Below are 11313 nucleotides of genomic sequence, written 5' to 3' on the forward strand. Positions count from 1 at the left end.
AATGGCTCCTGTAGAAGCCACAGGGAATTAAAAAGAGCTAACAAGGCTGCCAGCCTTGAGCCATCCAGCCAAAACTTCTTCCAGTCTGGTGAAGGCAACTGTATCATCCCAGCTCAGTGGACCATGCCCTGGGAATTGGGCATCATGCCCGGGATCTCCTCCTGCGGCCAGGCACCCGGCCTGGGGTACAGGGCAGGCCGGGAGGTCAGGCTATTTCCAGCCCCACACTGCTGATGGGGGGGACACCCCGGAGAGCCAGCGGCACACACAAGGCCTGGCATTGGCCCAGAGGAAGGCAGATGGATGGAGAGCAGTGACCGGGGCACGCACGCACCCTTTGGCTCTGCTCCTGCTCCTCTTCCCACGGGCTTGCTGGGTGTGAGGCCATGCTGAGCTGGCCTGGCCACTGCAGGGAAGGTGCCAGTTCTGGGCCACAGGGTGCCACAAGAGCGGATCTGGCAGCCCCGGCCTGGGAAGGGCAGGAAGTGTGTTTAGTAACTGTTTATTTTACAGTTTTAGGGTTTGTAGAAATCTGCATTTACAGGGGGTGTGTAAGTCTTTGTACAGAGTAACTGAAGCACCCGCAGCCATGGTCTCCTCCCAGGCCCTTCCCCCTGCCAGGGACAACACAAGAATTAAAGTGCATCATGGCCAGGGAATGGAGGGGCTGCAGGGGCTCCTCCTGGGGGGCTTCAGCCATCCTCCCTCAGGGTGGTGTACAGAGCGGTCCTGGGCCCTCCAGCAGCATCCCCAGGTCACCACACTCTCCTGCAACCAGTGGTTTCTAAAGTGCTAAGTGACCCAGCTCCCAGTCCTGCTCTGTTGCTCTGGGAGTTCCAAGGGAACAGGAATTGGCTCTGCCTTCAGCCACATGGGGAGGAGCCCCCTGAGCAGCCCCAGGTCTCTCCAAGGGCACTGGCACCATCGAGGAGGGAACAGGTCTTGGTGCCTGCCTGGACAAGGGCAGTTTCACACACTCCACATTTCACCTGCAGAGGCAAAGGGAACTCCTGCTCAGAACTTCATGGGAACACAAGTCAGGAATGACAACTGCCCACCTGCCCTCTGTCCAGAAAGGCACAGCCCTTCCATGAGCAAGGGCCCACGGAGCAAACCAGAACATACCCAGGGCAGTAATGGGCCAAGAGGGGTGGAAGTGGGGGGTGCTGAGCTTTGCAGGGGATGAGTTTTCTTCTCTATCCCCAAATCCCTTCAACTAACACCTCATTTTCAGGTGTGCAGCCCCTGGGCATGGCACAGATGGCTTTGGGCACAACAGAGCAATGATGAGGCAGCGGGAGGGAGCTGTGAGGGACAGGTAAGGGCACTTGAGGGAGATTTAGCAGCTTGGGGGAGAGGTAGAGGCATAGAGTGTCTATTGGCTTTGTCTCAGTGGGACACCGAGTCGTCTAGAAGGATTTGCCGCTTAGCTTGGAAGGCAGGGAGTGCTGGGACTGCCAAAGGGACTGGTGGGGAGATGGAAGCTATGCTGGGGTCAGGGTGGCCTTTCTGGGAAACCCCTCATGTTGTTTCCAGAGGCGATGCTGAAGCCTGATCAGCTTGTGGGGAAGGTTTTTTGACACATTTCCTAGTGCAACTTCTATCCTGTGCAAAGTGTTTCACAAGGTGGAAAAAGCCTTTCTCCATGTGGGCATGTTAGTGTCCACTTCCAGAGCTATTAAAGAAGTCTGCAATGGGTGTTTACAGTGCCACTAAGACTTGTGGTAGCATAACCTGGCACATGACAGCACGCACCTTCGGCAGGGTGACTGCACTTGTGTCTCACTTCACTGACCCCAGATATGGTCACAGCACTGCCAGTGCAGCAGTGGCAGTGCCTGAGAGCTGAGGGGAGCTAAGGTCTGCTCCTGCCCCCTGCAAACAGATCAGGCTGCAAAGATGAGGAAGGAAAAAGAGCCAGGGAATGTTATACACTGAAGAGAAGCTCACAGCATTGTGCTGGCGGGGTTGTGGGAAAGGTTTGGCTCTACTCAGAGGGTGCCTACAGGACAGGGAAGAGCTGGAGCACCGGCAAAGCTGAAGGCAGATCGTGGGGCAGACTGGAGCCATGAAGAGCCAAAGGGCTGCCCTGTTCCTCAGGAGTGCAACAGCCCTCCACGCCCACACACGCAAGCACCCAGACCAAACCCTGTTGGACTCTCTCCTCCAGGCAAGGATCTGCTCTCTCTCCCACTAGTTTTCCCCAATGGAGAACGCAGGATCATTTGGGCACAGCCCACACACAGCTCTCCTTTTGTACAGTCACCTGAACAGCCAAACTTGTCCATACCTCTGTTTCCTCAGGGGACAGCGGCAGTGCCTGTCTGCTCACCCTTGCACAGGGAGAGGGGAACAAGGTGAGCACGGTGTGGGAAACCGTCCTGCTGGGCCGGTTCCCTCAGTCTGTCACAAAGGCCAAAAGCGTCACTGGACGCAACAATAAAAAAAAAATAATCTTCAGACAGGTCGTTTCTGGACACGTCCTTCATCAAATATCAGCCCTTCCCACCCGGGAAGGATGCAGTGACAGGGAAGGCCCTTCCTCCAGCTTCAGGGGAAAATCTGCAGTTCAAACTTGGGTGCCCACTCCAGTGCGCTCTTCACAACGGCCAGGGCAGCTGCTCCCAGTGCCACCGTCAGCCCCATCACTGCCAGCTTGACAAAGCGGTTGGTCCGGGGCTTTGTCAAGATGGATTTTGTCCGCTCCTCCCCTCGGAGCCGCTCCTCCCCTCGGAGCCGCTCCCTGAAGCGCTGCCTCAACACAGTGTCTGGTCTCTGCTGCACTGATGCCAACTCAAAGTCCTTAAAAGTGGAAGCCGCAGTTCTGCAAGAGAAGGAACAGGTCAAGGAGTGTCCTCCGCTCACCTCGGAGACCAGCCTCCAGTCACGAAGATCTCCACAGGGAGGCAAGACCTGGCAAGGGGATGCAGGGAACACATGGGCTGCCCAGCACTCACCGTTCCGCCTGAGCTGCCTGAGCTGCCTCCTTGGTGAGTTCGGATGGTGGGAACTGGACAAAAAGGTCCCCAGCTTTGCTGATCAGGGACTCATAAGGAAGGTCCTGTGGGATCTGGGACAGGAGGTGGTGGACAGAGGCCATGTCACACTCGCAGTCCAGAACTTCCTGCTCCCGGTGCAGCACGATCTACAGAGGAGTGAGAGGAGGACAGACAAGGAAGTGGGGACAACTCCTTGGTACATGCTGGCACTTGCTTCAGAGCCAGAAGAAAAAAACACTTTACTTCCAGCTGAAAGACCTTCTTCAGGAGGACACACTGCAGTGAAGCATTCACTGGGAAGAGAAATGCCAAACCCCTTCTGAGACTCTGAGGCCATGGAAAGCCTCTTTAGGTCTGTCTGCTGAGCAGAGCTTGCTATTGGCAGGTCAGAGGTGTGGGAAGAACCTCAGCAGGGTTTAACTCCATGACTTGCCCTCTGCCATAGGAGGATGGGCAGGGGGACACATAGTGCAGGGCTGTCCCCAGCCAGCGAGGCATCCCAGCATGAGACCAGAAGCAGGACCAGTACATGAAAGGAAATAAAAACACTGTATCATGCTGCCTGCACAGCACTGAACTGGTATGGCCTGCACATTTGGACACTCTCAGGCTGCCAAGTTCCCCTGGATCCTACCTGTCCTTTGCCATCACCAAGGACATCACTGACCTTGGGGGGCTCTGCAGAGCAGGGTGCAGCTGGGGACAGCACCAGCACTGGGTTTGCCAGCCTCCCTCTGCAGCCCCAAACTCCCACCACCTCAGAACAGCGCAGTTAATCCCCGACCATTCCATCAATACCTACCACAGCCGCAAAATAAATGGGCATCAGTGGGTGGCAAGCCAGGAAGAAGTCATATAATCGCACAACGTGCCGGAAGTCGGACAAAACGTGGCCAAACCAAGTGATCAGCCAGCTGAGAGCAAAGATGGTTCCCACCTCCGCACTACAGAGAGAAAGAACCATTAGGTCAGCCTGGAAACAGGGATGAAATGCTCCCAAAGCCACCCCAGCCGTGCCTGGGGAAATAGAGCTGGCTGTCAGTGGAGCACTGAACCCACCCCCAGAGCAGGAACTGCACCTCTGACACAACCCCCAGGCACAGTGATGCCACTACTTGTGTCACATCCAGTGAGGGCCACAGCAGAGGCCAAACGCTGCTTCCAGGGGACCCTGAATGTGTGATGTATCATGGCACTGTCTGGCTTGCTGGCCTGAGGGCAACTGAAGCCCTGCAGCACAGCCAGATGTTTGAGTTCCTTCCCACCCTGAGGGCTTACTAATTCTGGGAGTTTGCAATCAGGGTTGGTACCCAAAGACATCTTGGCTGTGAAACAAAAGACACACCTGCCCCAAAAAGGGTTCTGAACTGACTCTTCCCATTCACCTTCCTGCTTCTGCTTCATCTGCCCAGGCACACGTGTGTGTCCCTAATGCAACATCAGGGAATTATCCCCAGAACTAACAACAAACCACAGCAAGGTGCCAGCAGCCACACAAGTGGTCACGTGAAGCAGTTGTAGCATTTTGTACAACACTGTCCCCAAATCCCCAGCCTTTCCAACACAGACTGAAGACAACTGGGATGAAGATAGCAGAATGTAAAGCCCCTCCAGAGAGGCAGCACAGGTTTGAGCCTGCTCAGAAATGAGTGCCACATGGCTTTGGGGTGTCACCATCAGCTGTGGGACAGCTGTGGACTCCCTGAAAAAGTCACTGTGGTGCTGGGGATGTGCTGGTGCAAACGGCCCTATGAACAGTAACCTGAGACCAGCAGCAGGGGAGAGCCAAGAGGCTCTAAGGGAACATTTGCATACCTCTGCATGAAGTCATGCACCTCAGGGTTCACCCGGTCTATGATGGGCATCAGGTAATTTAAAATGTGCTTGGTATTATCCATCGTTGGGTCCATAAAATCCCTGAGGAAAGATTTAAAAAAAGCTTTGTGAAGCAACAATGTCAGCCGGCTCTCCCTCCAGGGAGGCAGCAGAAGGTGAAGTACATGCAAGAAACAGCCTTGCTGGCAGGGTGGCCCCCAGCCCCAAAGAATTCTGTCTCTTTGGAACAGCCTCCTTCCTGCTTGTCTAGGACACACAGGGCTGAGCTGCACACAGAACCCAGGCCCAGACCATCATGCTGCTGTCAGCTGACACTTCTTATTTTGCTGCTGTGCACACAAGAACCTCAAAGCCTTTCCAGCACCCAAGATCTGACTCCTGCCTGGGAGAGGAGAGATAATCCCTCCAAACCACACTCCCCAGCTGGAAGCCTGCTCTTATTTCAGTGCACAGACAGGAGAGACTCTTCATGTGAAGTACAGGACACCGGGCAATATAGACCACAGTGCCCAGGGCTATGCAAGGACAAGTGGGAGGCAGGTGCTGAACCAGCCCCCAGGACTGGAGAGGCTCTGACAGCCACACAACCATGAATAATGCATGTGCGTTGGCTTTTCCAGCTCCAAGAGATGCTACAAATTAACTGACAGCCGTCAATTATCCCTTCCCCAGGGCACAGCTCCCTGCAAAGCCATGTACTGTTGTGGGTCAGGCTGTTCTCACAGCACCCCTCTGGGTACAGGCACGACAGGAAGCTGCTTTAACGCAAGGCTCTGCCTTCCCAGCTCCCTTTCCAGGCCAGCTCCACCTGCGCAGGTATCCCCACAGCCTGAGGACACGCAGTTGGCTCCTCTCCTCCCACTGAGTACCTGAGATGATGCGTCGAGAGCTTCTCCACCAGTGCCGTGGCCAGCCTGTCCCCCACCACCAGGAGGAAGGTGACCACGATGTCATGGTATCCCTGGTAGTAGTGCAGCTGGGGGTTGCGCTTGAGGACGTGGAGGATGATGTCGATGAGCTCCTCCTGCAATACTTCCCTCTGGTCATCCGGCATCCCTGTGGGAACAGCAGAGGTGGCACAGCTGTGTCACCTACCAGTGCCTGCTGTGGGAGCAAGGACGACTGTGGTGTGCAAGGAGCACCTGTGCATTTACTAAATTGCCTGATCCCAAGGGAAGTGGTGCACAGGGGAGGGAGGTAAAACTGGCAGAAAAAACTATTCAAAGCCCTAATGCTGTCTCCCAAAACTCTCCAGGCCCAGGGAAAGCTGGCCAGTTGCTGAGAGGTTTAATCTTTAGATCTGCAGAACCCTTATCTGCAAGGAAGCCACTGTGGAGGATGAGAGCAGGGTTTACTGATGTTTGCACAGTGCTGCTGTGAAGAGAGAATTGTTCTGCACATCCAGCACTGATGAGGCTGTTTTAGTAATTTTTAATTTCCCAGGAGTTCTAGAAAAAAATTCAACGGGACCCATTTTCACAGAAACTGTGCCAACTGCATCAGACTGCGAGGCCTCCACCAGAACAACTTTGTATCAGTCCCCTGCTAACAACTTGTTTAGGGACAGGATGTCACAGGGAAAACATTGTTCCTGCCCTGCACAGCTGCAGCCAGTTTCTGGCAGTCCTTGTCAACAGATAAAACGCCCAAAGGCCAAGCAGAGAGTCCCAGCAGAGATCCTGCAATGACAAAGTTCTCCTTTTCCTCTGCTTCACTAATGTGGTTAAAAATAGGCAGGAGGCTGCCATTCAAGGGCAAAAAAATCCGTAGGAGCAGAGCCTTCAGGAATCAGGCCTGCACACAGCATCCACGCCTGCAAGAATCAGAGCGAATCAAGTGTTTACACAAAATAAAAGTGGCAGAAGGGGGAAGCAGGTTCTGGCCAAAAATAATGACTGCTCTGCACAGAAAGCTGCTGGATTTAGCATTTTATAAATAACACAAGGCACAAGTCTCCCATCAGAACTAAACAACTGCAAAACCATTTTGCTTCTAAATGTTCCAAGTGCTATTAAATTTGGTGCAAGAACCTGATTTTGAGACTGTTTTATACCAGGGGTTGTTCTAAGCACAGACAAACCCGCCTTCCCTGGCCCTGAGCTAGACCATGGACTAAAATAAACCAAAGCAAATGGCATGTTTCTCAAGCTTTCCATCTGTCCTAATCTCAACAGGTCATAGTGCACAAGATCCATGCAGGATCTGTCCTCTCTCTGCTGCAACTATCTAGCAGTAGCAGCCTGCTGGCAGAGGGGCTCAGTGGGGCAGGGGAAGTGCAACGTTGAAAGAGCCACATCAAAAACCATCTGTGCAGAGACAGCTGAAGGAAACTGATGGCTGCAGAAGGGCTTCACTGCAAGAAGCAGCTGCTGTGAGCTCACCAGAAAAAGGTTTTCTAGAAGTCAGGCCCCTGGAGTAATGGAGTGTCACCTTCTGCAGCCTCCCAGGGAAGTCTGAGCCAGGAGGAGCCCCATGGCATTGCTCTTGCCCCCACAGAGTGGGAAGAGCAGAATTCTCCCTCACCTGGTGGGAAGCGGCGCAAGGATCGCCGCACATCCAGTAACACTTGCTGGTAATCCTTACTGTCCTCTCGTAGCTCCTTCCCTGCTGAGAAAAAGAGGAACAGGGTTCACATGAAGTAGCGCAACTGTACTGGGAAGAGAATGAGGTGAGGGAGCTGGGAAGATCCCTGCTGAAGGTGGACATGAGGCTGCACACACTCCCTACTCCACTGTATATCCCCTTTTTCATGTCAGCCCTGTCCCTGCACTTTTACTGCCACACACTCTGATGCTAGCAGCAAATGAGGCAATTATTTCTTTAAACAACACATGTTAAAGTGCTTAAACTGACAGCACTCCCAGCACTCCTAGAAACATCTCTGCTCCACAGTTTTGCTGTGCAATTCAAAGTGTACTCAGCAGCAGAACCGGAAGAGTGCTGTGGAGACCACAAAGAATCATTTATAAAATAGAAACAATTCAGAAGAAAACCTCACCCAGGATTAGCTAAGACAGTTAAAAAAGAAAAGTTCAGCAAGCCAGCAAATTCCTTCTATGCGATCATGTAAAGTTAAACATTGTCTTCCAGCAGCTCTGGTCACCTCACATCACCCCTAATGTCACCCGGCTCTTGACTGAGGCGGGGGGGGTGCACATTTCCAAACGACCACAGAATCAGGAACAACAACAAAACCTGTCCTAGGTGACTATAAAAACTACAGGACCCAGAGCTCCTGCATTGCTAAGGTTTAAAAACCATGTGGGTACTTCACCAGGTAGGTTGCTGTCCCTGTGCCTGTTCTGACCAAAAAACACACATGCTTCACACAACAAACTACTTCCTGCAAGTGACACCTCGGGAGGATTTTGGCCATGCCAGGGCTCAGCACAGCCACCTCTTCATGGGAACAAAACAAATCAAGTCTGACTCTTTCTGCTGCAGGTGAACTTACATATGTCAGCTAATGCTCAGGGCCACACTGACCGTGTCCATAATGAACTGATTTCATGACTATCACTAAAGGAAACAACAAATGTTGTTTTCAGAAGTGGTGTATTGTTTACATACAGCACACTGTTGGTGCTGCAGTGAGTCCCCTTTGTACATGAGCTTAGTGGGAAATGCAACACACAGAGGGAAAAGATAGGTCAGAAAGCACGTTCCTCCTCTAGTGACAAAGGTCACTGAGCTGTTCTTCCTGAGCAGCTGAGTCCAGGCTGTTCCATACCTGGAAGAGGGGGCAGGTCGTCTGTATTAACACTGAGCAGCTTTGGCCACACTTTGCACCGGATCTCATCCGTCAGGAGCCCGCCCTCGCTGATTGCCATCCGCCTCAGCACCGCCACGTCGATGGGGTCACTGTTCAGAGCCTGGTAAATCTCTGCCACTTTTCTTTTCTTCTTAGCATCAAAGTCTGCAAAAGGTCACAGAGATGTGAGCTGACAGGCAGTGCCAGCACACAGCGGGGGCGAGCAACAGCCACTCACAGCGATGTCACACACACACGAAGGAGATGACACAGGACAGTCGTCACACTGTCAGGACAGGGATGACTCTCGTGGTGACTCCTCCAGCTGAGTGTCCCCATTTCTGCAGGCTCAGCATTGGGGGCACCTCAAAGGGCACTCTCACTGCTTGCTATTAACCCTGGGGGTCCCACCGTGGGAGGCAAATGCTGCTTCTCCTGAAACAGGAGCCACCACCAGTGTCCAGACAGATCCCTCGGCTCCCATCCTTCCCAATGGCTCATGGCTCCCTATGGGACCAAGACAGCCCTGCAAAGCCATCCCGAAACTCTTTGCTCTTTGATGCAGCTGCCAGCTCAGATGTCAAATGTCTCCCAAGACCAGAACTTAGCAAAGCATTCTAAAAAAGTTAGGAAAGTGTTCCCAAAGCTGTGTTCCTACCAACTCCCAGGTGCAGCCGCCCTAGGAAAAAGCCTGAGCATTTCCACCGACAGCAACAGACATAAGAAAGGACATAATTATACCAGAGTTAAAGAATCATAAGCACACTGACTTGTCCTACAACAAATCCAAACCTGCCAGGCATCAGCACACACACAGCTCAGCAAGTAGGAAACAATTCCCACTGTTTTGAGGAGCACAGGAACTCGGGGCAGGGAGGAAAGGGGGTAATACACAAAGCACACGGTGCTTGGGTTAGACACACTTACAGGACACCAGAGCACTTCCCAGAGAGCGGAGAAGGGACACTACTTCACACCACATGGTGGAATTTGTCACCGCTGCCTCATGTGAGGAAGGAGAGAAGTGGCCGAGAGCCACTCGATATCCCACACTGGAGGAGTTCCCAGTAAGGAGGCTTCGCTGAGCAGCCGCAGGACTGGAGTGCAGGATGACGACACAAACGCTGCTTTTCCCTAAAGGCTTTTCCCATAGATGCAACGACTCTTGGGATCCAAACAGGAGTCGTTCTATAAGGGCCGTGTCTATAGGATTTGGGGTGGGAGGAATTAAAAGGACCTCGATGGAGAAACAGCTGTTTCCCAAGGCCGCACCCTCCCGGCAGCGATAGGGGAGCTCATTCCTCTGCCCACGTGGCACCTCAACCACTGCCCCGGCCCTCTGCCTGCGAGCTCCCGGCTGGAAGTGCAGCTCTCAGCGAGGTCTGAAGAGAGCTGGCAGGTCGGCAGGCTGCTCACACACTCGGAGGATAAATAGGTCGAGCAGTGGATGCTCTCCCTTCTCAGAGACCCTTTTTAAACACTTCTTGGATCAAAACAAGCTGTAACAGCCTACGACAGAGCTCCGCCTCCCTCCGAATTCCAAGTTCCTGGTAACATTAAATCTCCTATCGCTCATACAGTGACTACAGTTTCTTTTATTTCCTTTCCCGCCCCTTGTGTAAGCCGAGTTATTTGCACAACAGAAGCCAGCTCTGCTCAGCCGGTTCCCTATTCCCAGCCAGTTCCCTACCCCCAGCTGTTCCTGATCCCCTGCCACACGCACACACTGGGCTGTCACATACCGATGCCTGGGGAAGGAGGAGACAAAGCCTACGGGAGAAAAAACTCCTGTTCACACACAAAGAACTTAAGGAGTAGTGGGAAGGAAGGAGCACATCTTGCGGGCTCCTCCTCTCCGACTTAATGATAAAGACCCCAATAATTACACTTTTCAAACATACAGTGGACAATAGCTGCGAGTATTACCAAAACCAGTGCATTTCAAAGCATGTTTTATGCAACCACAAGACCTTAACTCGCAGGTTCACACTTGGAAGAGGAGACACAACCCCAAGGTGACGGCGGTCTAAAACCCAGGTGGGTCCGTCGGTGCTTCTGCAGCGCTGCAGGCACCGAGCACCGGCACACGGCCTCGCCAGGTCGGGCCAGACCCAGCGCTGCCGCAAAGCCCTCGGTCACTGCCGGGACCGCCAGCACCAACCGCGCCCGGCTGCTTCCTGTCCGCCCGAGCCCGCGGCGGCCGCACAGTCGCAGGGTGGGCCGAACCCTCCGCTCGGTCCCGGAACCCCCGGTTCTCCCGCCCGCTCCCGCCGGGGCGGCTCCGAGCGCAGCGCCGGCCCCGCCCCGCCGCCAGGGGGCGGCGCCGCGCCCGCAGGGGGCGCTCCAGCCCCCGCCCCCTCAGAGGAACCACCGTCCCCCGCCCGCCGGGCCCGGCCCAGCCCGTACCGTGGCCGCCGACACCGTTGCGCGGCGGGCTCTGCCGGGCCATGTTCCCGGGCGCTGCGGCGCATTCCGGGCCGGACACCGGACCGGGCCGGGGCTCCGCGCTCCCCGCGCCGTCCGGTCCCGTCCCGCCCCCGCCCGCTCCCCCCGCCCCCCGCCTGCCGGCGCGCGGGCGGGACGTCACGGCGCCGCAATGCGCAGGCGCGGCGCTGCCAGGAGGGTCACGCAGGCGGCGGCAACCGCGCATGCGCAAACCGGAACGTGCAGCCTGCCCCCATCCGCCCGAGTGCGCCTCAGGGGTTATTTAAAACAAAACAAAAAACC

At 54.5% G+C, this 11313-nt stretch overlaps 1 protein-coding gene across 5 annotated transcripts; it reads right to left on the reverse strand.

Annotated features, from left to right (window-relative positions):
- Positions 1–486: 486 nt before the first annotated feature.
- On the reverse strand, positions 487–11139 carry TBC1D20 (TBC1 domain family member 20). 5 transcript variants are annotated; one of them, XM_032126937.1, is made up of 8 exons: positions 10993–11139; positions 8566–8751; positions 7359–7442; positions 5705–5891; positions 4815–4916; positions 3802–3943; positions 2958–3145; positions 487–2824 (listed from the first exon to the last, which is right to left on the reverse strand). In XM_032126937.1, exons 1-8 carry the CDS (start codon positions 11033–11035, stop codon positions 2551–2553), a joined length of 1206 nt encoding a protein of 401 aa, XP_031982828.1. In that variant the 5' UTR covers positions 11036–11139; the 3' UTR covers positions 487–2550. The 5 variants fall into 5 exon arrangements, with proteins under 5 accessions (XP_031982828.1, XP_031982829.1, XP_031982830.1 ...); XM_032126938.1 differs by having other exon boundaries at positions 7359–7439; positions 10993–11130; XM_032126939.1 differs by lacking the exon at positions 10993–11139 and adding an exon at positions 10557–10835.
- Between the last annotated feature and the right edge of the window lie 174 nt (positions 11140–11313).

The sequence above is a fragment of the Corvus moneduloides genome, chromosome 17 (genome assembly GCF_009650955.1).
Source record: "Corvus moneduloides isolate bCorMon1 chromosome 17, bCorMon1.pri, whole genome shotgun sequence".
Taxonomy (NCBI): domain Eukaryota; kingdom Metazoa; phylum Chordata; class Aves; order Passeriformes; family Corvidae; genus Corvus; species Corvus moneduloides.